General features: G+C 37.0%; 2 protein-coding genes across 11 annotated transcripts in view; one reads left to right on the top strand and one right to left on the bottom strand.

Moving 5' to 3' along the window:
- OXR1 (oxidation resistance 1) overlaps window positions 1-7,049 on the top strand; it is a 225,880-nt gene extending 218,831 nt beyond the window's left edge. For all 9 annotated transcript variants that reach the window (XM_049633515.1, XM_049633509.1, XM_049633512.1 and 6 more), the window contains 3 exons: window positions 1,271-1,366; window positions 3,301-3,374; window positions 5,264-7,049. In XM_049633515.1, coding sequence (XP_049489472.1) covers window positions 1,271-1,366; window positions 3,301-3,374; window positions 5,264-5,399 — 306 coding nt within the window. In that variant the 3' untranslated portion in view covers window positions 5,400-7,049. The remainder of the gene's footprint in view (window positions 1-1,270; window positions 1,367-3,300; window positions 3,375-5,263) is intronic.
- Window positions 7,050-15,098: 8,049 nt separating this feature from the next.
- ABRA (actin binding Rho activating protein) overlaps window positions 15,099-26,345 on the bottom strand; it is a 38,655-nt gene continuing 27,408 nt past the window's right edge. Inside the window, exons 1-2 of one of the 2 annotated variants that reach the window (XM_049633522.1) lie at window positions 23,542-24,209; window positions 15,099-15,699 (exon numbers count right to left, since the gene is read on the bottom strand). In XM_049633522.1, the coding sequence (XP_049489479.1) occupies window positions 15,222-15,699; window positions 23,542-24,182 (1,119 nt within the window). In that variant the 5' untranslated portion in view covers window positions 24,183-24,209 and the 3' untranslated portion in view covers window positions 15,099-15,221. Of the gene's footprint in view, window positions 15,700-23,541; window positions 24,210-26,345 lie in introns of those variants that run through there. The other variant, XR_007458547.1, reaches the window with a different exon arrangement.

The following is a 26,345-nucleotide window of genomic DNA, read 5'->3' as shown; positions in this document are numbered from 1 at the left end:
TAAATGAAGAAGTTAAATGGGACTTTGCTTTGTGACAATTCCATGTTGAGCTGTGTGTTTATATTTGTATAATGTACACCTTTCAATAAGAAAGTCTGTTTTAAAAATTAAGACTGTAGGGGCGCCTGGGTGGCTCAGTCGGTTGAGCATCCGACTTCGGCTCAGGTCATGATCTCACACTTTGTGAGTTCAAACCCCGCGTCAGGCTCTGTGCTGTCAGCTCAGATCCTGGAGCCTGCTTCGGATTCTGTGTGTTCTTCTTTCTCTGCCCCTCCCCCACTTATGCTCTGTCTCTCTCTGTCTCTTAAAAATAAATAAATGTAAAAAAACAAATTTTTTTTAAATTAAGACTGTAAAAGATTATCAGGGGAGACAGTGACTATAGAAATCACCTATAAATGGGTGCCTGGGTGGCTCAGTCGGTTAAGCATCCGACTCTTGATTTCGGCTTAGGTCACTATGTTGTGGTTTGTTAGATCAAGCCCCACGTCTGGCTCAGGGCTGACAGAGCAGATCCTGCTTAGGATTCTCTCTCCTTCTCTCTCCGCCCCTCCCCTGCTTGCACATGTGTACTACCTATCTCTCTCTCTCTCTCTCTCAAAATAAATATTTTTTTTTTAAAGAAATCATCCATAAAACTCTCTACCTTCCCATTTTATGATGTGGAAACTTAGACCCAGAGCACTGAAATTACTTGTCCAGGTTTCCTATTCACTCATTCTTTTTTTAGGTTATTTTACTATGTGTCTTGTACTGTGTAAGAGCAGCATAGCATTACAGGTCCAAGCAATTCAGACCCAGGGCCTTCCTTCATGGAATTTATGGCCTGATGAAGACAAAAGTAGCATACCTTGTGAGTAGCAGAATGTTTACCTGTACTGAAGGGTTTTTGCCTTCCTAAGTGCTATATGTAATACCACTGAATTGTGTTATCCTTATTGTACATGTATCGTGCATGTAAGTTCTCCTGAAATATGATAATCACTTTTTAAGATTTTTTAATTGTTATTATAAGCATCTTTTTAAGATTTCAAAACTAGGAAAAATTTCCTATTGAGAAGCTGATATGCTTTGTACTTGGCAATAATGCAAATTTTGTAACAGCTGATCATGTTTCCCTTTTTAAGTAGAAATAGATAAAAACTATATTACATTTCTGGGTTGTTTTTTTTTTTTTTTTGCATTTTACTTAAACATAAATAATGAAATCATGCTTAATGAAACAAATTTAATAATCGTGTCATTGAACATGCCTTTTTTTAATCCTTAGGTCTTTGGTGCATTAGCATCTGAGCCATTTAAAGTGAGTGATGGCTTTTATGGTACTGGAGAGACCTTTGTTTTTACATTCTGTCCAGAGTTTGAGGTAAGGACAATTATTCCAATATTCAGTGTATAAAAAGAACATGCACCTTGGAGTCGTACACACTTGCATTTGACTCTCATCTCTGCCTTTTACTAAATAAATGTAACAGCACTTTTTGACCATTTGAGGTTCACCTATCCATAGATAGAATGGGGATCATAAAATGTAACAGGATGGTTTGAAAATTTAATGAGAGTCATACATACAACACTTGGCATAGTGCCCAACACACATCATAGTCTCAGTAAGGACTATGTATATACATCATTGTTACTATTCTGAATCGCCGTTGTGAAATTCTTAAAAACTTCTAAATGACTAAGTTTCATGGTGTATGTATTAAAAACTTAAAATATAATTTGATTTTAAATCAAAAGTGATTACATGACTTCTTTTTCATTATTATGGCTTGAGTAACTTAAATTGAATGCATTCCAATGCCAGTAAGGTCTAAAATGTAAAGATATACATGAATTTTAGTGAATATGTTGAGTGCTTAAAACATTGCATACAATTGTAGCATCTTAGGTCATTAAATAAAGTTCATGTCAAACCTTTCCTAACAGATGAAATTATAATCTTGAAAAAGGTAACCAACACAGCTGATTAAAAAAAAAAAAGTGGTCTTTAGAAACATTTTTAATAATGAACAAAATAGAAAGGGTATGATTAACCCATGCTTCCATTCCGTCATACCAACCGATGCCTACAGCTACCTGGAAGCTTATAGTTGTTACAGATTTTTTTAAGGTTCACTTATGCTTGTTCTCAAATCTTTTTATGCTGTTTCTACCTGATAATAATAATATAATTAATTAGATGTTACAGAACTATGAAAAAGTGAATGTTAAAGTCAAAACTGTAATAAATAGTTAGGAAAAACTTGATAAAGGTGACATACTAGAAATTGCTGTTGTGTTAAGTTTAGGTAAAAGTCACATGAAAGTTTATTTATTAAAAAATATTTAAGAATATCGACATCTGGAAATTTTCCCCTCAGATTTCTTAAGTGTTTTTATGTTCTTACTGCTCTTAAAAAAAATTGAAACTAGAGAGGCAACTGGGAGGCTCAGTCTGTTAAGCATCTGACTCTTGATTTTGACTTAGGTCATAATCTCATGGTTCATGGAATCGAGCCCCACATCAGGCTCCACACTGACAGCATGGAGCCTGCTTGGGATTCTCTGTCTCCCCCTCTCTCTTCCCCTCCCTCATGCTCTCTCTCAAAATAAATAAATAAAATTGAAACTAGAAATCATAAACATATGTAATGGGCTTATATAAGAGTGATGGTAGGCAAATCTGTATCCAAAAAAAAAGACCTTGGCCTTGTATCATAGTATTATCAAATTAATGTACATTTGTTTTAATGTTTAAATAAAAGTTAATGGCATCTAAGGACGCCAGGGTGACTCAGTTGGTTAAGTGTCCCAACGCTTGATTTTGGCTTAGGTTGTGATCTCACAGTTAGATTCATGAGATTGAGCCTCAAGTCAGGCTCTGCACTGATAGCACAGAGCCTGCTTTGGATTCTTTCTCTTTGCTACTCCCCTGCCCATGCTTGCTTGCTGTCTCTCTCAAAATAAATTTTAAAAGAAGTTAATGGCATCTTAATCAGTTTTTCTTAACTGATTTTTCTACTTCAGCTTTTTTCGATAACCATCCGATTCTTGATGGACACATAGAAAAGAGAAGTATGTGTAAAGAGATAATATGATTTGAGGAATTAGAAATGAAGATTATGTGCTTTTAAATTTAGTCCTATGAACACTGGAGCCCAAAGCACCGGGCCCTTCTGCCCAATTTTCTGTTCTTGTTATTATTCTTCTTACTGTCAGTCTAGGCTTTGTTAATTATTTGGGGTTTAGGAGAACTAACTCTGTATAGTCACCATTTTCATCCACATATTTAAAGCTTTCTTTTTATTTACGTAGGTCTTTAAGTGGACAGGAGATAATATGTTTTTTATCAAAGGAGACATGGATTCACTAGCTTTTGGTGGTGGAGGGTAAGTCTTGTGAACATTTTACCATGAGATTTTTAAAGAAACTTTATTCATTTGTGTTATTTATCAAATCCATTATCTTTGGAACGTTTTGGGATTAGAGCATAGTCTGTATATTATGACTAAGAAAATATATTTACAAGAAGGTGCTTAAGTAGTATTTGAAGCTATTGATAAAATATTTGTTTATTCAGTTTAAAATGCTGTTTAGTTGATTCCCTCCTTGGTATTTGAAAGTGAAATACCTTAGACTTTCTCAGATTAAAAAACGAAAACAAAAAAAACATGGTATGTTGTTTCTCCCAATGTATAAAAAAAGTTCCAAATGTTTTCTTCTACCCTGGAGACTATTTGGATTAATACGTCAGAGAATAGTAGAAATTTGTTCTCCTACAAAATATTTGTGAAATTCCTCCAGATTTTCAGGATTTGTTTTCTTACTCATTTTGTTTTTAACAGTATGAGTCAGTCAGTTATTTGATTTGATTCTTTTGCGTAGCAAGCACTGTGAGAACTTCTGTTTACTTATTCTGGGATCCCACCTTCATTCAGTCTTTACAGTGTTTTTGAAGGTCGCTTGCTCTTCCTCCAGGCCTAGACTTTTCGGATAGTGCTTAGTAGCAAACGCCAGCTCCTTCCTTTGGTATTTCTCTCTGTCCTTCAGGATCAGACATAAAGTATGCTAATTAATTCCCAAACATAAAGTACTATTTATTTGTTTTGCACAGCTGAGAATATATAATAATAATTTATTCAGGCTGCAGAATCTTGTTAGCCTGTAAGAATATTCATTATCCTGAGTGGTTCAAATAAATTCTCTTACAACTTCTCTATAGATAGGTATTTGGAAGACAGGATTTCAGTGATTAAAAAATAACCATGGTTATCATAGCCTTCTCTGAAGGACATAACCAGGTAACTAAAAACCATGTTATTTTTAGTTGTTGCATCAACGTATGTTTATATGTTCCAGTTGCACTTTTTTTTTTTTTTTGGTTGAGTGCAGGCAGTCATTCAGCCCCACCCCAAAGGGTAGTCTTAATGTGATTCAGTTAGCTCTCCAGGAAGGCCTTACAAGCAAATGGCTGATATTTTAAAGCTGCTAAGGGTGCCTCCAATCTTTGAAAATAACATAATATCATTAGATTTTTGCTAGAACTTGATTTTGATTATTCCACATGATTACAACAAGCTAAAGTAAACACTGAGTCATTTGGTAACAAATTAAGACAAGTTTACACTCTTTAGAGAAGGAGAGTACAGGCTCAGAAACCTGGAGCTACAGGGACTTGGTACACCAGAATTTCAAACAGGAGCCGCAAAGAAATCTAAATCATGACATGGTGGACTTAAATGCAGGCTTTGGAGTTAGACTGACCTGATTTAGATTCTGGTTTCAACATATATCACCCATGGGACCTTGAGCAAACTCAAGTCTAAAGTTTCCTCAGCTGTGAATTGGAGACTGAACTCTCAACATTAACCACACATTTTATGTTAGATGATAGGGAGTATTCATGTTAAATATTTAACTTACGTCAAATACATTAAAACTATATAGCAAAGAGAAACGCATAGTACCAGGCAAAGAAAGAGAGGCACGTGTCTTAAAAAGCTGATTCTATGTGAAGTTAATTTTAGAGGATTCATTTTATTACTTGATCTGTATAGTAAGTGATTTTATAATAGGATGTGAACAAAACAAAATTGCCTTGTACCAGTGTGGAAAGGAGTATGAAAGTGTTTTAAGAAATTGATGGTCTTAGAGTTGTTGAATATTGAAACGTCTCATTTAAATTATTATTTTACAACCTCTGCGGTAATTATTGTATAACTTAGGGCATAAGTATTAAGAGATTATTGTTAAAACTATTTTCTTTTATATATTGCAGGGGAGAATTTGCCCTTTGGCTTGATGGAGATCTCTACCATGGAAGAAGCCATTCTTGTAAAACATTTGGGAATCATACACTTTCTAAGAAGGAAGATTTCTTTATCCAAGACATTGAAATCTGGGCTTTTGAATAAATGTAATGCTGTCTTAGCAGGATATTGGCCCAAACCTGACATGGACAAGCATTGTTTGGAAAGTTCAAGAAGCAATACAACGTAACATGTCACTCGTGCTTTAAAATTAATTGTATCACCATTTATTACAGCTCTAATTTTGGAATTTATTTTTAAAATCATGTTTCTGTCCCAGGGTTTTTCAGGTTTAGACCATGATGTGGGTCCACACAGTATAACAGCTTGGGTTTTGTCAGAATTTTGGCAGCATTTTGATCATAGTGACCACCTCATCTACCATCCGTGTTATCTCAGTCTCCTAATAGGATGGTGCTTTTTTTGGACCTATTTTGGTTTATTGTTTTTAAAACTATGTTGATTGTTTTACTAGAGGAGTCTAATTGGAGCATTGAGAGAATGAAGATTAGATAATGCTGTGAGATATATCTGTGACATTGGCACAGGTGACTTTTGGACATGCTCAACTTAGTCATCCTTATGAAGGAAAAAAGAACACATGCCAAAATTATGCATATTCCATAAACCACTGAGTTCTAATTTTAATTCACACTACTACAGCATTCTCTTTATTAATTTTGCAGGTATTCTCAATTTCATTTTAATAAAAATGAAATTTGAGGAGAATTCTGATTGTGATAGACCACAATGCACATGATCTGCAGGTTTGGGCATATGCTTTCATGATTGAATTATCTGATGAAAAGTTATAAAATACAAAGGAGAATGAGAACTTGATGATTCTACTGGATTTAATATATCAAGCAAGAAAATATACTATTTGCATATTTGTAGCTTAGCAGGGCATTATAAGTACAAAAACTATGAAACAGATGCATATTCCTTCAACATATTGTGTTAGATATACTGTTTTATAGTTCCATTGTTTTAGCCTTGTTGCACACCACCTCCCAAAATATAGGTTCTTGTTCAAATGGAAAAAAAAGTGTGTTTTTCTGAGTGGTATATGTTATTAACTACCATTAGCATTTGCTGTTATAAAAGGGCAATGATTATAGTAGACAATATTGTAACTCAGTAGACTTGTTGAATATGCAAATTTACTGTCAAGTGACCTCAAAAAAAAAAAAAAAGATAGAATATACTAGTAGTTCTTATCCTCTTTTGTAGGAAACCAATAATATGCCATTGTGGCGGTCATTCATCAGTTAATTTCAAAGCTTCATGTTATGCAAAAAAAAAAAAAATCCTGCTGTTATACATGTGACAGTGACCTTGTGCTGAAATTTCAGCTATTCCAGATAAACCTTGTATATTATCTTGTAAATTAATGTTTAAAGGTAGTTTTGTTCTTATAGAAAGTGTCGATTGCCAGGTTGCTTATAGCACTTTAAATTATTCTAAAAAGGAAATTATAAGCCAAATATGTTGGCTTTAGTAGTTTTAGTTGTATAGGACTTGAATATATTTAGATCTTTTGAAAGTTTAGATAATTATCTAAAGAAAGCATAATACTAATGGGAAAGAAAATCTGATCTATTTAATATGCTATCGCTGAATATGAATAGAAATGTGGGCATCATTTCCTTGTGTATGTAAAGCTCTCTCATAAGTTAGTAACAGTATATAGATTAAATGTTTACAGTATAGAGAATTGTAAATAAATATATCGTTTTCTCCCTTGGTCTTCCACAGCAGTATTATTGTCTTTGTGGAGTTGACTAATCATTTAAAAAAAGAAAATCCTGTATTGGATTTCAATTATAATAAGGTCATAGTGGTGTATACCAAATAAAATTAAATACATAAATACAAATTCGAGTTTGGATTTATTGAATAATCAAGTTGCTTTCATATCTAAGGAATCTTTGATTAAACATACTGCTGTGGTTCATGTGTAAAACCTGCTTCTAGCAGCTTGGGGTGGTGGTAGTGACAGTGGTAATGGTAATAGTGATAGAAGGATGCATTTAGTAGAGAGAACAGCATAGTTTAAAAAATGAAGAAGTGAGAGGGCACTTGACATGTGAAGAAGTGTAAGTCATTTGATATTTTTAAATTATGTTTTCTCTTTTAGTGGGGAGTGCATAGCAAGGTAAGACTAATGCCATAAAGAGTTCTGTTGTGTGCAACTCCAAGAATTTAGATTTTGTTTTTTTATCTCATAGGAGCAACTAAGAAAATATGAGTGGAGGAATGACACAATCAAGTTTACACTTTAGAAAGGTCTCTGAAAATTAGATTTGTAGAGAGAAAAACTAGAGACAAGGAGACCAATAAGCCTGTTACGAAGTCCAGAGAAAAAATGATGAGGCCTGAATAAGAATTATAGCAATGGCAATCAAGAAGGATGCATGGAAAAAAAAAAAAAAAAAAAGGCGTGGATCTAGGAATTAGTTTAATATGATTTTGTCATTGTATGTCAGAAAGAGGTAAGGCTAGCTCTCAGGTATTTTACTTACAGCAACTGGGCATATCATCCATTGATAGGAGTGATGTACAAAGAAGAGAAAGAAGCAGCAGACAGGGAACTTAGATTGGTTATGAGAAATCAGAGAGCTGATGGGGAGTGTTAATATTTGGTTCTCATAAAAAGATTTTAAAATCAACGACTTACAGGTATGTTGAAGCCATAATGTATGAATAAAACACCCTTGGAGATTATAGACTGACTGGAGAGAATTCTTGAGATAAATTCTTGGGGCTATAGTAATATTAAGGGATAGGCAGAAGACAAGACTCGAAGTTTCCTTCCATCTCTAGAAGCTAGAAGAACAAGAAATTAAACCTAATGAAAATAGAAGGGAGGACAAACTAAAGATAGCAGAACTCAGTAAAATTTAAACAAGTATATAAGACAAAATCTGAGACTAAGACTAATAAACCTCTAGCAAGATGAGAAAAAATTACCATTGTTAAGAATTTAAAGCCTCTAGACTTCAAAGAGAGAGCATACTGTGGACAACTTTGTATCAGTAAACTTGACAGTGTAGATTAAAAACATTTTGGGAAACAGTTTGCTAAACCTGACCCAAGAAGAAACACAGGTTTTGTATTGTAGAAATTGAATCTGTTAATTAAAAAAAAAAAAAAAAAAAAAATCCACAAAAGAAAAACCATGCCCTATGCCCATATGGTTCCACTGGGTAATTCTTGTTAAGTATTTAAAGGGAAAAAAAAGTGTCCGTATTAGATGAACTCTTCCCAAGGTATTGAGAAAAGAGAGACTTTCTGATACTGCCTTTTGAGACCAGTGTGACCTTGATACCAAAACTTTACAATCCTTACAAGAAAATAGTTATAAAACAGTCTCATTTGAACACATATAAAATCCTACATAAAATAACCACAGATCAAAATCAGCCATATATAAAAGAATAATATAACCAAATCAAGTTTATTCCAGGAAAGCAAGAGCAGTTAACATTTTAAAACACCAATTTACCACATTTATAGAAAAAAAAGTCTCATGACCATCTCCATAGAAACGAAGCTTTTGATTAATTTCAGTGCCAGTCTATGATTAAAACTTGGTGAACTAGGAAAGAGGGGCTCTTCCTTAATCTGATAAGATTATTTTTGGAAAATGTACAGGAAGCATGATCTGTAATGGTGATTTTTTAAAAGTTTCCTCCCAGAGATAGGAAACCTGACAATGATAACTGCTATCATCGCTTCTATTCAACATTGTTCTGGAAGTTTCAGCCAGTGAAAAAGCAACAAAGAGAAGAGGCATGAGGATTGGGAAGGAAGAACTTTAAATGTCATTTGTGTATGACGTCATTGTGGGCATGGAAAATTCCAAAAAGATCAAACCATTTGAATTCATTAGTTGATTTAAGCAAGGTTACTAAGTTCAATATGAAAACCTTCCATTTTTCATATACAACCAACAATTAGAAAATGAAACTTAAAATATTACCATTTGTAATACCATTGAAAATATTGGATATATAACAACAGAAGATAAGTTGGAAGGCTATGCCATATTCATGATAGGAAGACAATATTGAAAGATGTCAGTTCTACAAAATCAATCTATGTTGGCAATGAAATTCTCAGCCAGGTTTATTTTTGGAAATTAAGCTGATTTCTATAATTTATATGGAAATTTAGAGACAGAATAAGGCAGCATTGAAGAATGAGGCTGTGATCTTGAATATCAGATCTGTTAAAAAGCTGGATAAGACAATGTGGTATTAGTAAAAGGATTTAGAGAAAAGAATCAAAATCAAGAGTCCAGAAACGAACTGATTTTTTTTGAAAAGACACTGTTGCTTGCTGGAGAGGACAGTCTTTTCAATAAATGGTGCTCAGTTAATTGGATATCTGTATGGAACAAGCAATCTTGACCCATCTCACACCACATGCAAAAGTTACTTACAGATTGTAAATCTAAATGGGAAAGGTAAATAGTAGAGCTATTAGTTTTAAAAACACAGGAGAATATCTTCATGACCTTAAAATATGCATACATTTGTTAAATGGTCGGACACACAAGCACTCACCATGAAGGAAATGAATGATGAATTCTACTACATTAAAATTTGAAGATATTTTCTTCATCAAAAGACATCATTAAAAGTGAAAAGGCAACCAACAGAGAGCAGAATATTTGTATAATACACAGATCTGATGGTCTTAAGTGCACAATGTATAATTGACTACTAATCAAAAAAGTTCAACAAAAAAGGCAGAAGACTTTGGCAATTCCTACGAGCATTAAAATGGCCAATAAAAGCTATTTTAAAAGGAATGTGAAGTGGAACAACCTTGGAAAATTTTCTTGTTGGTATCTAGTAAAGCTGAGCCTTTGACCAGGAATTTAATTCCTTGATATATACGCACCAGTAATGTATCTGTTTACCAAGAGTAGGTGTTAGAATGTTTACAAAACCCTTTGTTTTCTCTTCCCACCACCTCCCCATCCTTCCACATACCCACCCACTCACCTATTTATGCTGAATCTAATTCTATTATACTTCACATATGTGTTTGCATGCATTTCCTAAGAACAAGGACGTCCTTTTATGTAACCACAGTCCAGTGACTGAATTCAGGAAATTTGACATAATAGAATATTTTGATTTAATATGCAAAACATTTTTTAATCTCACCAAGTGGTCGTAATGTCCTTTAAAGCATTATTTTTCCTGATAGGTAGTCCAATCCAGGATCCTGCACTTAGTTGTTCTTTTCATCTCCTTTAACCTGGAAGAGTTCATTCTTTGTGTTTTATGACAGTGGGTATATTTGAAGAACTCAGGAGTATAGAATGCCCATCAATATGGATTTGTATAAATTTTAACCATATTGTGGTTATGCATCTTTGGCAAGAAAACCCCAGAAGTGATGTCATGTCTTCTGCATCATATTAGAATCTACATATGTATGTTTATCCCCTTAATGGTGAATAATAATAGCTTTGAGTAGTTAAGATAGTGTCCACTATGTTTCTCCACTACTACCATTTTCCTTTTGTAATTAATAAGGAACGTGTGGGGAAATACTCTAATACCATAATCTATTCTCCAAATTTACAAAATGTTTTTGGTATCCATTGAAGATTCTTGCCTGAATTACAGAAATGATTGTAAAATGATTTTTCTTTCATTCCCAGCACATTTGTTAGTTGGCATTTGCTGTAAGAGCTTTCTTTTATCATTTAAGAACATGTATTATTGGTATGAATTAATTTTTTTTTAATTGAAAGTATTACAATCCATTTCTGTGCTCTATTTAACCAATAAGTACCCTGTCAAACTGACTTCTGTACATTTCTTTTCTTGAGTGCTTGCTTCTGGTACAGTACGATGTTCCAGATTTTATGTTTTGTAACCCAATCTTAGAATCAGCCATTTCTCCAAGTAGACATGTTTCTTTTCAAGGAGAATGATATTTGGAAATAACGTTAGATGTGCTTATTGTTACTGGGGTGGCATTGCTTCTAGGGCCTTTTAGGAGACAAAGATAGGAAGTAAATTCACACATCATGAATGCACACTAACACCTCCAATTGCAATCTAACATTACAGAATTTTTCCTTGTCTTCCTCACTTCATGTTTATATCTCTTCTCCTTGGGGCACCTGGGTGGCTTAGTCTGTTAAGCGTCCGACTTCAGCTCAGGTCATGATCTCACGGTTTGTGAGTTTGGGCCCCTCATCAAGCTCACACATTAAAAAATCTTTTTATATCTCTCTTCTCCCACAGTGAGGATATCAGTATATTACTCATTTGCTTAATCTGACAGTATACACATTATATTTTCAGAATTGCTACACCCATACCCTCACAACAAAAGTAGAATATTCTTTTGCAGCCTTTTATCTTTACTGAAGTATTTTTTTTTTAATGTTTATTTTTGACAGAGAGAGAGACAGCGCATGAGCGGGGGAGGGGCAGAGAGAGGGAGACACAGAATCCAAAGCAGGCTTCAGGCTCCGAGCTGTCAGCACAGAGCCCGACACGGGGCTTGAACCCACGAGCTGTGAGATCATGACCTGAGCCGAAGTCAGATGCTCAACCGACTGAGCCACCCAGGTGCCCCTAGACTGAAGTATTTAATCAAAGTATTGTATTCAAGAGTTATGTACATCCCTCTTTTCATTCTGTGTGATTAATCATTTGAAATAGAATTTGGGTTGTTACTTATATTCAATTTTAGGGTTTTATCTGTCATTTATTTAATTTTACTTTTTGTATATGTTAGGATTTAAAGGGTTCCAAAGTCAAAACTCTACAGAATTCTCTTTCAACTCATTTCCACCCATCCCTATAGGAAGTCAGTTTCATTATTTCTGATTATTCTCTCTCTCCCTCCCTCCCTCTTCCTCTCCCCCTCTCTCCATCTCTTTCTCCCTCTCTCCCTCTCTCCTTCTCTTCCTGTCTCTGTCTCTCCACACACATACACACATAATCTAGTGTGTATATATATGTATGCATGCATGCATATTTTTTAAATTGGAACTGAAATTTATTGAAATTAATTGAAAGTACTGAAAAAACATTCTAGGAATCAAGGGGGCATCTACCCTGAGAGGCCACTTTAGCGGGGGCCAGATGATCTGTTCCTCTTGTCCCTGAACAGAATGACGTAATAAAGTACAGTAATACTTCCCTGAGCATGAGTTCCCATTGACACAAAAATGTGGTTTACACAGAATTCTTCCCACATGATATGAGAATCAGCACCTGATATACCGGTTGGTAGTATTTAAAAAAAGAAGGGGCCCCTGGGGGGGTTGTGCTGAGAGCTCACAGCCTGGAGCCTGCTTTGGATTCTGTGTCTCCCTCTCTCTCTGCCCCTCCTCCACTTGCACTCTGCTCTCTCTGTCTCTCAAAAACAATAAGACATTAAAAAATTTGTTTTAATAAAAAAAAAAACGAGTTTGGGAAGTTCGAAGCAGAAAAAGCAAACGAAGAATATAGGTGCGGCCCCACCTCCAACAAAGTGTGGGGAAGAGAAAACCTGAATGCAGAATTTCCCTCCTGTTCCGGTTAAGTAGGCATAATGGTAAGAAGGTGAACTTGGGAATCAGCAAATCATAAAACATCCAAGTTCTAAAAGTTGAAAGGCATTAAACATTTGGTTTTGAAAACCAATTGAATATTGCTTATTATTGAGGATTTAAAATTACCATTGGTAGGGGCGCCTGGGTGGCTCGGTCAGTTAAGTATCTGACTTCGGCTCAGGTCATGATCTCACAGTTTGTGGGTTCAAACCCCGCATTGGGCTCTGTTCTGACAGCTCAGAGCCTGGAGCCTGCTTCAGATTCTGTGTCTCCCTCTCTCTTTGCCCCTCCCCTGCTTGTGCTCTGTCTCTGTCTCTCAAATAAACGTTAAAAAAAATTTTTTTTTTTAATTACCATTGGTACAATGCTATTGATGGTGTGTATTTCATGTGTAATTATTTCATACATTATTTTGGTGGCTATGAAAAATATCTATGAGGACTTTTGCCATCGGGGTTCTTGTCTTTTTTTTGTCTAACAGCTCTAAGTTTTCCAACTATAGATTTTCTTATCATGGAGTTTTAGGATGAAAACCTGTTGCATAGCAGGCATTTTTCCTTTTAAGGAAACTAGCTTTCTCATTTCACAGCCACACCTTATTCAGCGGAGTGTTCACATAGGCTCACTGAGAAGACTTTCTAACTCCATCTTCAAATTCAAATATACTGAAGTTTGAATAATCTGTATCAGTGCCTGCATAAACTGTTACTGTCCAGAGTTGAATATGAGGAAATTCTTTTGAAGCCTTGGTCGAAAAATTCTACTGATGCTAGAAGTAACCAATTGTACTCTACAATTTGGTTGTATTTCAAACACAAGAAAGTGGTATTGTGGAATGTAACATTATAACATATATTAAAATAGTAATATATAAATATCAGAAAATACAGAAAATATATTTTATTCTTGTGCATGACTTCAAACGTTGACGTAGGTTTCACCATGATAGAAGTGTACATCTTATATGAGATTCTACTTGGAAATTTTGGTCATTAGTTTTTAATTTAACAGAATCTATTATGGAAACAAAAATGTACATCCTTCTTTAAGAAGATATTGCAACTTTCAGTTTGAAAGAGAATCACACAAGAAAACAAAGATAATCCTATAGTAGTTTAATCCATACTTTATATTAAACCTATTATCTAGCAATTCAAGTGTCTACTATTTTGAGGTATCATAATTTGACGTTAAATTCTGTATTTAGCACGAAAGTACCGTAATATTTACTAACTTTCATTGTATTTGGTAAGAATTATAACCTCACATTTTATTGTTTTTAGAATTTTCTAAGACACATTAAATCTGAGAAAAATAAATAAATAGCAGATTAATGCCCACTAAATTTCTCTGTCATATCAAACAGATTTTTTTCATTGGCAAACTAATATTGCCAAACTAAACTTTGGCAAAACTAATATTGCCATTTTACGACTTTTAGATATTTCATAAAGTTTGTAGAGCATAAAGAAAATGAAAATGGCTCAGATCTGTTTCTAATTTACCAAGCAATGATTCTATCAGATTCTCCTACACTGAACATTCCACTCCATTGTAGAATTTTCTGTATGCCTACTTCGTTGTATATTGACATACATGTAAGAAGCGTGACTCGTCAAGGTTTTGAGAAAAAACCTCTCCAAGAAGTCCTACAGAGACAGGCAATTCTGAATCTCTCACTTGCACTATACTTTCCCAGTGAAGGTGAACATACCAGCTTCTCCTTTAGCTCTAAAACCACCAGTCATGTTTGTTTTTATGTGGTTTGTGCAATTGGTACAGAAGGATGATTAATTCCTATTGGCAATCTTTAAAATTCCAAGATCACAGAGAAATTTCAGCAATTTCAGCATCTTGTTTGGATACTTTTTACCTACGTGTTTATTTTATAAGTGATGCTTTGATAGAAGTAGTAGTACAAAATCAAGCTTCTTAGAAAAATTTTAGTTTGGCTAAACTTAATGTAATTCTTTCCCCCCAAAAAGATACATCTTAGTATGTTCTAATATTTACCTAAAGTTAGAGTTTTTCTTAGACATAGTAATTATTTAAAGATCTATAATAATTTCTGCAATTAATAGCCAAATATTTTTGCCTAAAGGGTAAGTAGAATTTCAAATGCTTATGCTATTATTGTATACTAATAACACTATGTGCTTTCTGAAATGCTTTGTGTATGCTTCCTCAAGATCTTCAAACTACCTCAGAAATAGAGTGCCAGATAGTCATTTATGTAAAAATTGTTTAATATTTACTAGGTCATTACAGAGCAGTTTGCATTTTAATTCTTATTACATTACATTTAGCATTAAGACAACAGTGGGTCAAGTCTGGCTTTTGTTGTTGAAGGTTCACTGGAGTAGAGTAATCACAACATGGTCATCTCGGCCTTGCCATAACATCTCTCCTTCGAAGTCAACCAGTCCATGCTTCCTGGCACGCATAAGAATGCCCACTACTTTATCTGAAATACGAACGTATCTGTCAAAGAGGTCTCCAAAAGTAACCTGAATCTTGCCATCTCGTCTGTGGTGGGCCATCGTGCGGATGATGAAGCACATGTCCATGATCTCTCGGTAGATGTGCTCCTCAGCTCGCTTGGCCCTTTCTGCAGTTTTGGTTCCCTCCTTGGGACGGCCATAGCCTTCATCTCCCTTGTGCAGGCGGGTGGACATGGCCAGCTCGTAATCAAATTCCTCACTGAAAGGATTGAGCTTCTGTGTCTGTATGTGTTCGTCAGCCCATTGTTGCCATCTCCCTTTCAGGTTGTCCACTTGGCTGTATTTCCGCTGGGCCTTGCAGCTGAGTTTCTCTGTAAATCTATTTGCCCTAAAAGGTAGAGAGGGTGAAGGATCAAGACACTGATATTTAACATCCAAGTGTTGTTTTCTCTTTGCACTTCCTACCCATACGCATCTTAACGTAAGTCTAATTTTTTCACTATAAACAAAATATAATCACAATACAAAAAATTAGAAATGAAAGAAGAAAAATTAGAACGGTCACACCTTTGTTCTTTATTATTATTTTTTTTCAAGGATAGTTGACAACCACCATTGTTCTTATTTTGGTATACCATAAAAAGTATTAAACTCTATTTCAGGGAAAAAGCTTCCTTACACAAATATAATGTAAATATGTGTGTCTTAACGTTGTATGTTAGTAACATTTTAGAACTGGAATCATATGAATATATTAAGAGAAACCACTTTGTATAGGAATTCAGGAACCAGTTATTTTCCCAAAACAAGGCTTATTATACATATAGCACACGTATATTGTACTACTTACTTATGTATATATGTTCATATATGGATTTTTAGGAGAGTGTATTTATACTAGTATCAATGATGTGCCACGAATTTTGGAATATCAAGTTGTATAGGTAGAAGACAATAGGTAGCAATTGTAACATTTATCGAATACTTGGTGCTGGCATTCTTCCAAACACTTTTTATTAACATTCCTATGATCATTCTAGGAGATTGGTACTACTAATCTCTCTCCACAGGTGAGGAAACTGAGGTCAGAGGGGTTAAGCAACTTGCTTAAAGACACAAAACTGTTAAGTGATAGTGCTGGGATTTGAACCAGGTCTGTGTGTCACTACTGTGAAACACTGCCCTAAACCAGTGGCAAAGGCAGTATTCAAATACCAACTGTCTGAGGCTAAAGTCAATATCCTTCCCACCGTGCAGTGATGGTACTCATCATGGGGGGTACTGTGTCTAATAAGTAGATGATTTATGTTTCAGATATGTGTGTCTTCTCCTTGCAATTTGGAATGCATTTTCTTGTGATTAAAAAACAGCATTGGAAAGCGTAGACCAGTAGTATCGTGAAGGTGCAGGCCCAATTTTAAAATAGGTAGTTTATCTTTAAAGGATATCTCTGTCTTTTCTGTATCTCCAGTCTCCTAGACTCTTTTCTCCTAGGTCTCTTTGTCTTCACAAGGAAACTCTCGGACTGTCTAAAAGTCAGAGATTTGTATTCCTCATTGTCACGAGTGACCCGCCCTTCCTTCTCTCCACTCCCCAAGCGCCCTTATGTCTGGAAGCACTGGGATGGGTGCTGTAGAGCCTCACTGAAGTTGCTGGCGTGAACCGCAGGCCTGAGCTAAGTGGCCCCTCCTATCCAAGCTCTCACAACTCTCTCTTCAAAACCCAGCTACAGGTCAGATGTGAGTATTCCTCACTGTCCAGTCTCACTTCCTGAAATCTGGTTATCCCAATGCAGGAAACTCCCAGATGTGGGTAGGGAGACACAGGTTACTTCTAGCAGCATAGTTTTCAAGAGAGGAATAACAACCACTAGATGGCGAACTTTCACTAATTCCCATGCTTTGTGTGTTCAAAACTATGTTTGCTGCATTCAGTTTCTTTATTAAAACAGAGCCAAAACTAGGGATATGCTGATACGTATAACACTGTTATTCTTTGTAGCCGTGTGGACAAAAGTATATGACAAAGTTAATCTGGCAAAAGCACATAAAAACAGTACACACAAAGTATATAACAAAGTTAATCAGGAAAAAGCACACAAAAACTGTATACACAATTATTGCAATTTTTAAAAATCACATATGTGTGGAAAAGTGCTAGGAATTACACCACACTGAAATGGAATGGATTTCCCTCAGCCCCCTGGTCCTCACCATCACCTGCCTCTCCATAGACTATCCCTGTTCAACTTCCCAGAGTATGGACTGCTGGATCTTGTTATCAAATGAGAGCAAACATTAGAACCTCCCCTCAGAACCATGGCAATCCATGACAGTCATAGTCTTCAATAACAAGCCCAAAGCCGTCCTAACATATAACCAAAGCTCACACCTGATTTCAGACTGGGTCATCCTGCTAGAGAAGAGACTTGAAACGTCTCAGAAGAAAGTGAAGAGTAGCATCATTTGTTAACTCCTACAAATGTTTCTCAAGCATCAACTGTACTTCTGTCCTATATAAGAAAATGTAATACAGTAGTCCACCCCTTATTCATGGTTTCAGTTACCCGCCAGCAACCCCAGTCTGGGAGCACAGGAGCTTCCTTCTAAGGAGTCATCGGAAGGTTAGCAGTAGCCTAACACTACATCACGGTGCCATCATTCACCTCATTTTATCATCTCACGTAGTCACAGAAGAGTGAATACGGAACAGGAAGATATTTTGAGAGACCACATTCATATAACTTTTATTATACTACATGGTTAGAATTGTTCTATTGTGGTTAATGTCTTTACTGTGCTTAATTTTGTAAATTAAGCTTTATCATAGATATGTACGTATAGGAAAAAAATATAGTATATGTAAGTACTTTCTGCAGTTTTCAGTATCCACTAGAGGTCTTAGAATGTATCCCCCACACGTAAGGAGGGGACTCCTGTACATCTTCCCTGTCAGGTGCTTTTGGGCACTTCGGCATCCTTTATTAAAGTAGCTATGACACCTGGTGTGTGTCAGATACTGTTTTAGGTGCTCACTGGATATTCAATAATGAAAAAAAAGACAATAAATAATCACTGAAAGATATTCATGAAAATAAAGAGACTAATACAAATTTGAGTATATGGTAAAATTCTAACTATATAAAATGTGTACACATCAAGATGAAGAAATCATTAGCATGTGCATAATTGAAAATAACTGTTAGTATTCAGATCCAGTTTTTTTTTCATTTTTTTAGAAATCATCTTTCATGTTGGCATCATGTTGATTTTGTAATTTAAAGAAAGGGAAAAAAATGGGGCGCCTGGGTGGCGCAGTCGGTTAAGCGTCCGACTTCAGCCAGGTCACGATCTCACGGTCCGTGAGTTCGAGCCCCGCGTCAGGCTCTGGGCTGATGGCTCAGAGCCTGGAGCCTGTTTCCGATTCTGTGTCTCCCTCTCTCTCTGTCCCTCCCCCGTTCATGCTCTGTCTCTCTCTGTCCCAAAAATAAAATAAAAAAACGTTGAAAAAAAAAAAAAAAGAAAGGGAAAAAAAGGAAAATACTCAAATTGACATCCAAAGCTAACTTGTTCAAACTGTGTGTTATATGAGTCTCTGATTCCTTGATGTGGGTTTTTTTCCCCTCTAATTTTCAACTCTGTGTCTTTAGGGATAGGGCTGATGTTGGTGAGGTAATAAATCTCTGAGGAAGTGAAGCATTTATCTTCTAAAAAAGCACCTCCTAATTCTTAATGCCCATTTGTTATATTGTCAAATTGTAATTCCCAATAATCGGACAGAAGGAAAGCAAAGAAATTGGTCCAATAAGGAAGAATTAGAAAATAGGCAGGTTATAAAAGATGAAGTCCTAAGAGAAAATATACCTTAACGAGGTACCTTACCTTAATTGTCTTTATCTTATAAACGTTCTGTATTGTTATTGTATTTCCAATTTTAAAAAAGCCTGAAAGTATCATGTTTAAATCAGGATTAGAAAATGTTATACCTTGAATATCCTCTTGGTCAATGAATATAAGAAACAATATACTTGCTTATCCTGTTTTTGTTTTCAAGTAACAATGAGAATAATAGTTTAGATTGAGCTTCAGAAGTATAATCTAGTATAAATTTATAGAAAGCAAAGCAATATTCAAAGACTGACATCACACCCATATTTAGGATAGTAATATTTAATCTAAACTTGCCTTCTTAGTTTCATTCTTAGTAAACAAAGTTTCTTACAATCAACAAGTATTTCCCTGGTCCTATTATGTGCAAAAGTAACTAATTCTACTAGACATTCTAAGCATTCTCATTGGAAAGTGTACATTCTTTCACTGAAATAAATTCTGAAATTTATTTATCTGTCAGCTTTAAAAATGACATCAGTTCGAGGGTTCCTTTCTTCTGTGAATGGGATATTCAGCAATATAATGAGAATATAGGAACCAACTGTATCATAGGTTTTATCATTTTGGAGTAACAATTATATGGGTAAGTTATTAAATATGAATAAACCCCATGGGAAATAAAAGTCTTGAAAGGCATATTTCAAACTTAACCAAGTTCACTGACACTAGAAACACTCTGGTAGGTGGCCTTCACCTGCACCACCAAATGATGCTTCAAAACGCCGTTGGGCTTGGAGGTGAAGTTTTCTGGTCTAAGTCTTGGATCTGCCTGAAGAAAGCAGAGATCTGCTCTCATTGCCCCACTGCAGAGTGTGACTCTCCTGCAGCCGAGGGGGCATCTCTCCTCTTAGCACAGCAACATTTCTCTGTCAGGAAAGCAAATAATTCCTTTCCGACTTCCCGGGAAAGTGTTGCCAAGAATTTGCTCCTCTGTAAATTGATTCGCTTACTCCTCTCCACAGGAAGTGTAGCCAGTTTGATTAAGGGAAGCATGCATTCACGGGGTCACATTTATCTCTTTCTGTCAGCAATCAGATTTGAGAGCCCGGCCTGTGATTCTTCTTGCAAATTGGCAACTGTCCTCAGCGTCCATAGAAAGGGTTCCACGCTCTAGAATTGGGGTCAATAGCAGAAAGCCATACTTTGGCCTCTGTTTCTAATAAAACCCTTCAATATAGTTGTACCCAAACCTTACACTTTGGGTGTTATTAGGATTCCATTAGTTAAGCTGACACTTTGCCTTCCATTTTATATCTTGAGTCTGTTCTCTACTGAGAGAATTGGTAGATTCTCAGAGAATCAGTGGTTAAGAACATAAGCTCTGTCATCAACCTTCCCAACTTCATCACTTACCAACTCTATGATTTGGATACATTTCTTGATGTCTCTGTGTGTCAATTCCCTTATCTATAAAATGGCATTCTGATGCTCAATTTTTATTTTTGCTGAATGTAACTTGGCAGGGAGGATAAGTGGATATTTGGCACTTTTGTACAGGAGATCTCACCATTTTTGTATTGGTGAGGGATGCAATTCCTTTTGTCTAAAGGAGCTGGACCAAACAAGTCATGTAGCCGTACAATCAAAACACTCAGTATTTTAAAAATACGGCATAAAATAGAAACCATTTTCATAGGTTAGCAAAACTCTGTTAGTAAAGAATATCTCTACTTTTTACCAAATCTGACTTATTCATTTTTATTATCTATGAAACATCTTGACCACCAAGAAAATTCTTTCTACTTAATCCCTCATGATACATAATTTGCTCCCTATTGGTGGAAATGGGTAATTAATGGCACTTAGGATTAAGTGAACAAAACCCCCCCTTCATATAGGCTTACTCAATAATGCCACACTCATTTCTCAAACAGTATTTGAGAGTCCCATCAGGCTTCTGCTGTAGTTTTCTGAGCACAGCTAGGATTACTGCTGACATTAAGAGATGCTGTCTCTGCATAAGACATTCTGGTATCCTATGTACTCCAAGACTGAGAGAAAGGAACCAAAGAAGGAATGAAGAGATTTAATCCCACTCTTCCACCCCAGCCCTGAGGACCAGTCTTCTGGTGTCCTGTAGGATTGGGATTACCATGGCTGGGCCTTCTTCTCTGCTTACAATGCATACAACTTATTCACGAGTTCCTCTGGGTCCACTGCTCTGCATATTAATATCAAAATAACTCTATGGCTTATGTCTTTTATTTAAGATGAGGACAGAGAGGATTTGCCAAAGTAACCATGATTCAAACCTAATTGTCTCTTATTCAAAGCTTATGCACCTTCCCATCACACTAAGAAGGTGTCCGTGTACATGTCTGACTTTAGGAACTTGTGAAGGGTCATGTATGTGAGTCCTCACTTCCAGGTGAAATAGTTTAGAGTCTAGTGAAGAGGGTGGGATTGGAAGCCAGATTGCCTACCTTCAAATCCCTTGGGCTGTACACTCTTATACAAATTTTCTACTATGTCTTTGTCTTATGCCCCCATCTATCAGATGTGGATGATAATTATACCTACCCCAGGAGAATATTATGAGGATGAAACGAATAAACATAAGAATACACACTGACAGGTGCCAAAGAAGAATACATGCCTGGGAGATCGATGCCAGCTGTCACGTTCCTACCTCTGGCCAATCCAAAGCGTGCTGACAGAAGATCTTCATTGTGTCATCCTCAGTCTTGATTCTGTTAGGTTCTAGTATTCCATTTCTAGCACATACACACCCACACCCAAAATCCACAAGGCCAGAATTAGACTGTGGTTCCATATGTTCTGGTAGAACAATTATATCTGATAATGAATTTCTGTATGAACATGAGTAGAACACAGATCCAGATCTCTTCACACATCCTCAAGGCCCCGCCTGAGAGCACCGTGTCTGCTTTCAAAACATTGCATTTGGAGACAGGCACATCTCAGCTTTGTCACAAACTTGCTGGGTAAACTTTCCCTTCTGAACTTTAGTGCCCTGATCCCTAACATGGGATAATACCTGCCTCAGAAAAGGACAAAGCATGTAAAATACCCGTGGCACACATTAAATGCACGAGGGTTGTTACAATTATCTAGATGTGCCATTTCACTTTTCTTGAAAACATGGGATATTGTAGTCCTCTTTCAAAATGTCTTTCAAGTCACAATCTGTAAGACAGTTTTTTGTCAAACCAGGTAATCAGGTTTGTTCTTTACCTTATTTCATTAAATGTAAAAAGCACACCCACACATCTAATATTCCAAGAGGGAGTCCGTTGATCAGCATTCATCAGAGACTTTTCACATATTTTGATATTCTACAGTTGTGGAGTGAGATATCCAGACTTTCTACTATGTGCAGGTGGAGTGTCTTGAAAGACAGCATGTCTTTTTTTTTTTTCTGTCTGAACAAATGTATCAGTTTGACTCAGAGTGTATGTCTGAGTGTGTAGGTATGTATATTTGAGATCTAAATGTTTTTGGATTGTGGTATTTTAATCACCTGGCTTTAGTAGCGTGTCTGTCTTTGTTTACCAACAGAACAAACTTTTTCTGAAACGTTGAAAAATTTCCAAATAATAGAATCTATATGAATAATAACAGCTTTTACATATGTGGCCGGTACTGTGCTAAGGGCCTGGCAGCCTTAATCTTGTTTACTTCTGCCAGTACAACAGACTTTATCCCCTAAGGTTACTGTTGCTATCATTTTACAAAGAAATGGGTTTAGAAAAATAAACAGTGTGTGTGCATGTGTTGAGAACATTTAAGATATACTCTCTTAGCCACTTTCAAGCATGTAACAGTGTTGTTAACTATAGTGGGGGCGGAGCTGGAACTTGAACTTGGGTCTGTCTGACTTCAGAGCCTACTCTGGAGTTAGATAGCAGCCTCCCCACCTGTTTACTGGGTCACAGAGACCTCTGCCTGGCAGGCACTCTCTAGGTAGATGTGTCTGCTGATAACACTACAGACTGGTTTGAGACCAGGGAAAGGTTTGCCCGCTGTACCAACAAGCACTGTTTCGGCAGAGAAATAAGTCAGTTTGTTACTCATCATAGAATGTATTTTAAAAAATGTACCCAAAGCAGACAACCTTCTCTGGTGGCTTTATCTTTGTTGAGGCTAAGACTTGAGTAGCCAGTTCAAAACAGAAAGCAGAAACAAAATAGTACAGGCCCTCGACCCCAAGGCCCATGTGTAGCTGGGCACTGCCCCCTTTAGTCCCCACAGGACCTCACTGCCCGCCCAGTCTTTAAGATTCTCATTCTAAACTTGGTAGCATTTCCCTGCTCTCTCGGTTCCCATGGCTGGTCACGGCTCCAAGGCAGAGTAAGGAGCTGAAGGGGGCATTCACTTACTGGGAAGGCAAGGGGCGTTTGATTCTGATGGTGACCACCTGCTCTCCGTCCTGCTCGGGCCTTTCCTCGGTCTCCCCTCCGTAGCCGCTGTCCTCTGTGTCTATGCTATCACTCCGCCACTGGGGCTCATCCCGTCCCATCTCTTTCCAGCCTTTGGTCAGCTCGGACACCAGGTTGGCGCACTTTCTCCTCCGCGTCGGGGAGCCATGGCTCTGGAGGATTCTGTCAATGTCATCCTCTTGCCGCCCGGCTCCAGGCATGTCACCGTCCTTCTCGTACCTGTGGCTGAGGTGGCTGACATCCCCTCCTCTCTCGTAAGCTTTGCTGACAATTGTTTTGGTCACTTCTCTCCTTTTGATACGAGAGGCTTCAGCGGCTCCCTCTGGCTTTTGGGAGGGAGACTTCGGGGCGCTCTGAGCTTTCTGGCAGGAGGCGGGGTAGATCACTGGCTTAGGAGCTCGGGGTGCGTCCTGGGTCCCTCCCGGCTGCCAACCTGTGGGCTCTTGGGCCTGCCTGATGCTGTTCTCGTTTGCCCACTGCTGCCAGCCTCGGGCCAAGTTGATAACCAGGGTGGCTGTGCGGACCTTCCGGAGGGCACGCTTGGCTGGGCCCTCCTCTCTTCCCTTCTCTCCCAGAGCCATGCCACCCTTCTCTTCTCTGCCGGTAGCCCGGGCACTGGCTGAAGCGACTGTCCACCTGTGGAGTGTCTGAGATTTAAATAGAAGCAGGGTGTGGGGTGGGAAGAGTTTGGTGACCGTGGAAACTATGTGAAATATTTCTTGCCAAGATGTGGTGCCTTCCCCGCGATGGTGTGCTTTTTTTAAACCCTGACGTCTCCAGTTTCATCACGGCAGACGGACGTCTCTGCTGGTAAAGGACAGTGATACGCACTCCCTTTCTTCTCAAGTGCCAAGAGTGGAAATGACTAGGTTTGATCATGTGCTCAGCCCTATGTTCTTCTTGACCTTAAAATATGGTCCTACCATTTATAGCAGCGTAAAATATGTGCACAAATTGTTCTAGGAATATTATAGGCTTGTTCTCATTTAAATCTCAAAAGGGCTCTTGATTAGTCCCATTTTATAGAGAAGTACATTGAAATCTCACTTCCTACAGCTAATAATATCCGCGATTCAAACCCAGATCTGTCTGATTCAAAACTTGTGCTTTTTACTCTAGTTATCAAAGATCCTATTACCTTTTTCTTTTGTCTTCACCTCTATTTGATACAGACCTTATAATCACCTCCTCCAACCTTCATTTTCCAGATGAGAAAACCAAGGCCCAGGTAAGGGGGAGACAAAGGGCGGGTTTTCCAGTCCCAAGCTTGAATTGTTGTATAAACAGGTCATATTGATATATAAGACGATGGTCAAATTTTTGGTCCAATTTTTTTTTAAGCTTTAAATTAAGTCCTACACACACACACTGACTTTCGGAAATTATTATTACAAAAAATCTTTTCAAATATGTTGAAAAATATTTTGTTTCAAAAAAGATCATTTAAAGACAAAATAAGTGAACGCTATCAGAAGCAAACCCCGCATGACCTTTTGTTTTTAATAACATACCCTTCCTTTAGGTTGATGTAGAAAAAGCCATGCATTCGATTCTCGGAACAAAGATTGAAATACAGTTTTTAAAAAAGGACTAGATAGATAGGTCATTTGGAGAGAAAAAGAACCAGATATGAAGTGTACTAAACCAGATAAAATGCTCAGAACTCAGCACTGAATAATTTCTTAAAGTAAGACAAATTGAATTTTTTCTCATACAATAGTCTATAGACTTCGGAACTGTATCCTTTCCTCTAATCAATATTGATTGAGAATTGCTGCCTAAGAGCATAAAAAAGGGCATGAAAGTCAGTTAATTCTAATGGTGAGACAAATTTATTTAAAAAAAATGTTGATGTCAGTTTTTCATCATGTAGGTCATTTACCTCCTAAGATTAAAACAATTTGGGAGATGATTTAATACTCTACCTAGAAATCTGTCAGATGTGTACTCAGAGTTCAAAGCATCTGATAATGTTAACGGAGACAAAATCTTTCTTGATTAAGAGGAAATTGGATCACAAGGAAAGAAGACTATTACAAATCAAGATTTAAATCTGAGTCTGAAATTTCTGGCATGCTTTCCCGGAATGTAGATACACTGCAGACTGTTTGGTTCCCGTTAGATTCCTTTCACCCCACTTGGAATTCCCTTGGGAAGAAATGGGGTTCTTTAGAGATGCCCATGAGCTTAGCCCAGGATCAGGCTAATTTACAACTGTCCAGGGAGTTTTTCTGCTCCTCTGTGCACACCTGCTCCACGTTCAATTCTGATAGAAGGAGACGAAGTAGAGACCATAAAATATTATTGCAGTTTCAATATTAACAGGCTTTGCGGGCCACTGCCTGGGGCTTGGGGCTGTCAGCAGATGGTCTTGGCAAAAAACAGAGGCAGCTCCCAACAGAATCTGGTCATTCTTTCTGAGATCTCACTTCGGCAACTGCGGCCTGTGGCTCTTCATTCCTACATCTCCAGAAGAGAGTGTAAAATTTTTGTTTCCTTCTTATGTCTATTTTGGGCATTCCTTCCCTAGAGCAAGTTCTGTATGCTACCTAGTGTGCATTTTATAAGAAATGTTCTATCTTCTTTCTCAACCTAGATCTAAATTCTTAGGAGTTCAGTATTCTTCTATTGTAATAGAAAGTGCAAAAGAAATGGAGATAGAGTCTCAAAGATAAAGATATAGTAGAAAAAGCAGTTTACAATGTGAGCTTCCTATGAAAAAATGAGATTAGAAACTGTAAGTG

This window comes from Panthera uncia, chromosome F2, assembly GCF_023721935.1.
Source record: "Panthera uncia isolate 11264 chromosome F2, Puncia_PCG_1.0, whole genome shotgun sequence".
Taxonomy (NCBI): domain Eukaryota; kingdom Metazoa; phylum Chordata; class Mammalia; order Carnivora; family Felidae; genus Panthera; species Panthera uncia.
This window is presented reverse-complemented; position numbering and strand designations above follow the sequence as displayed.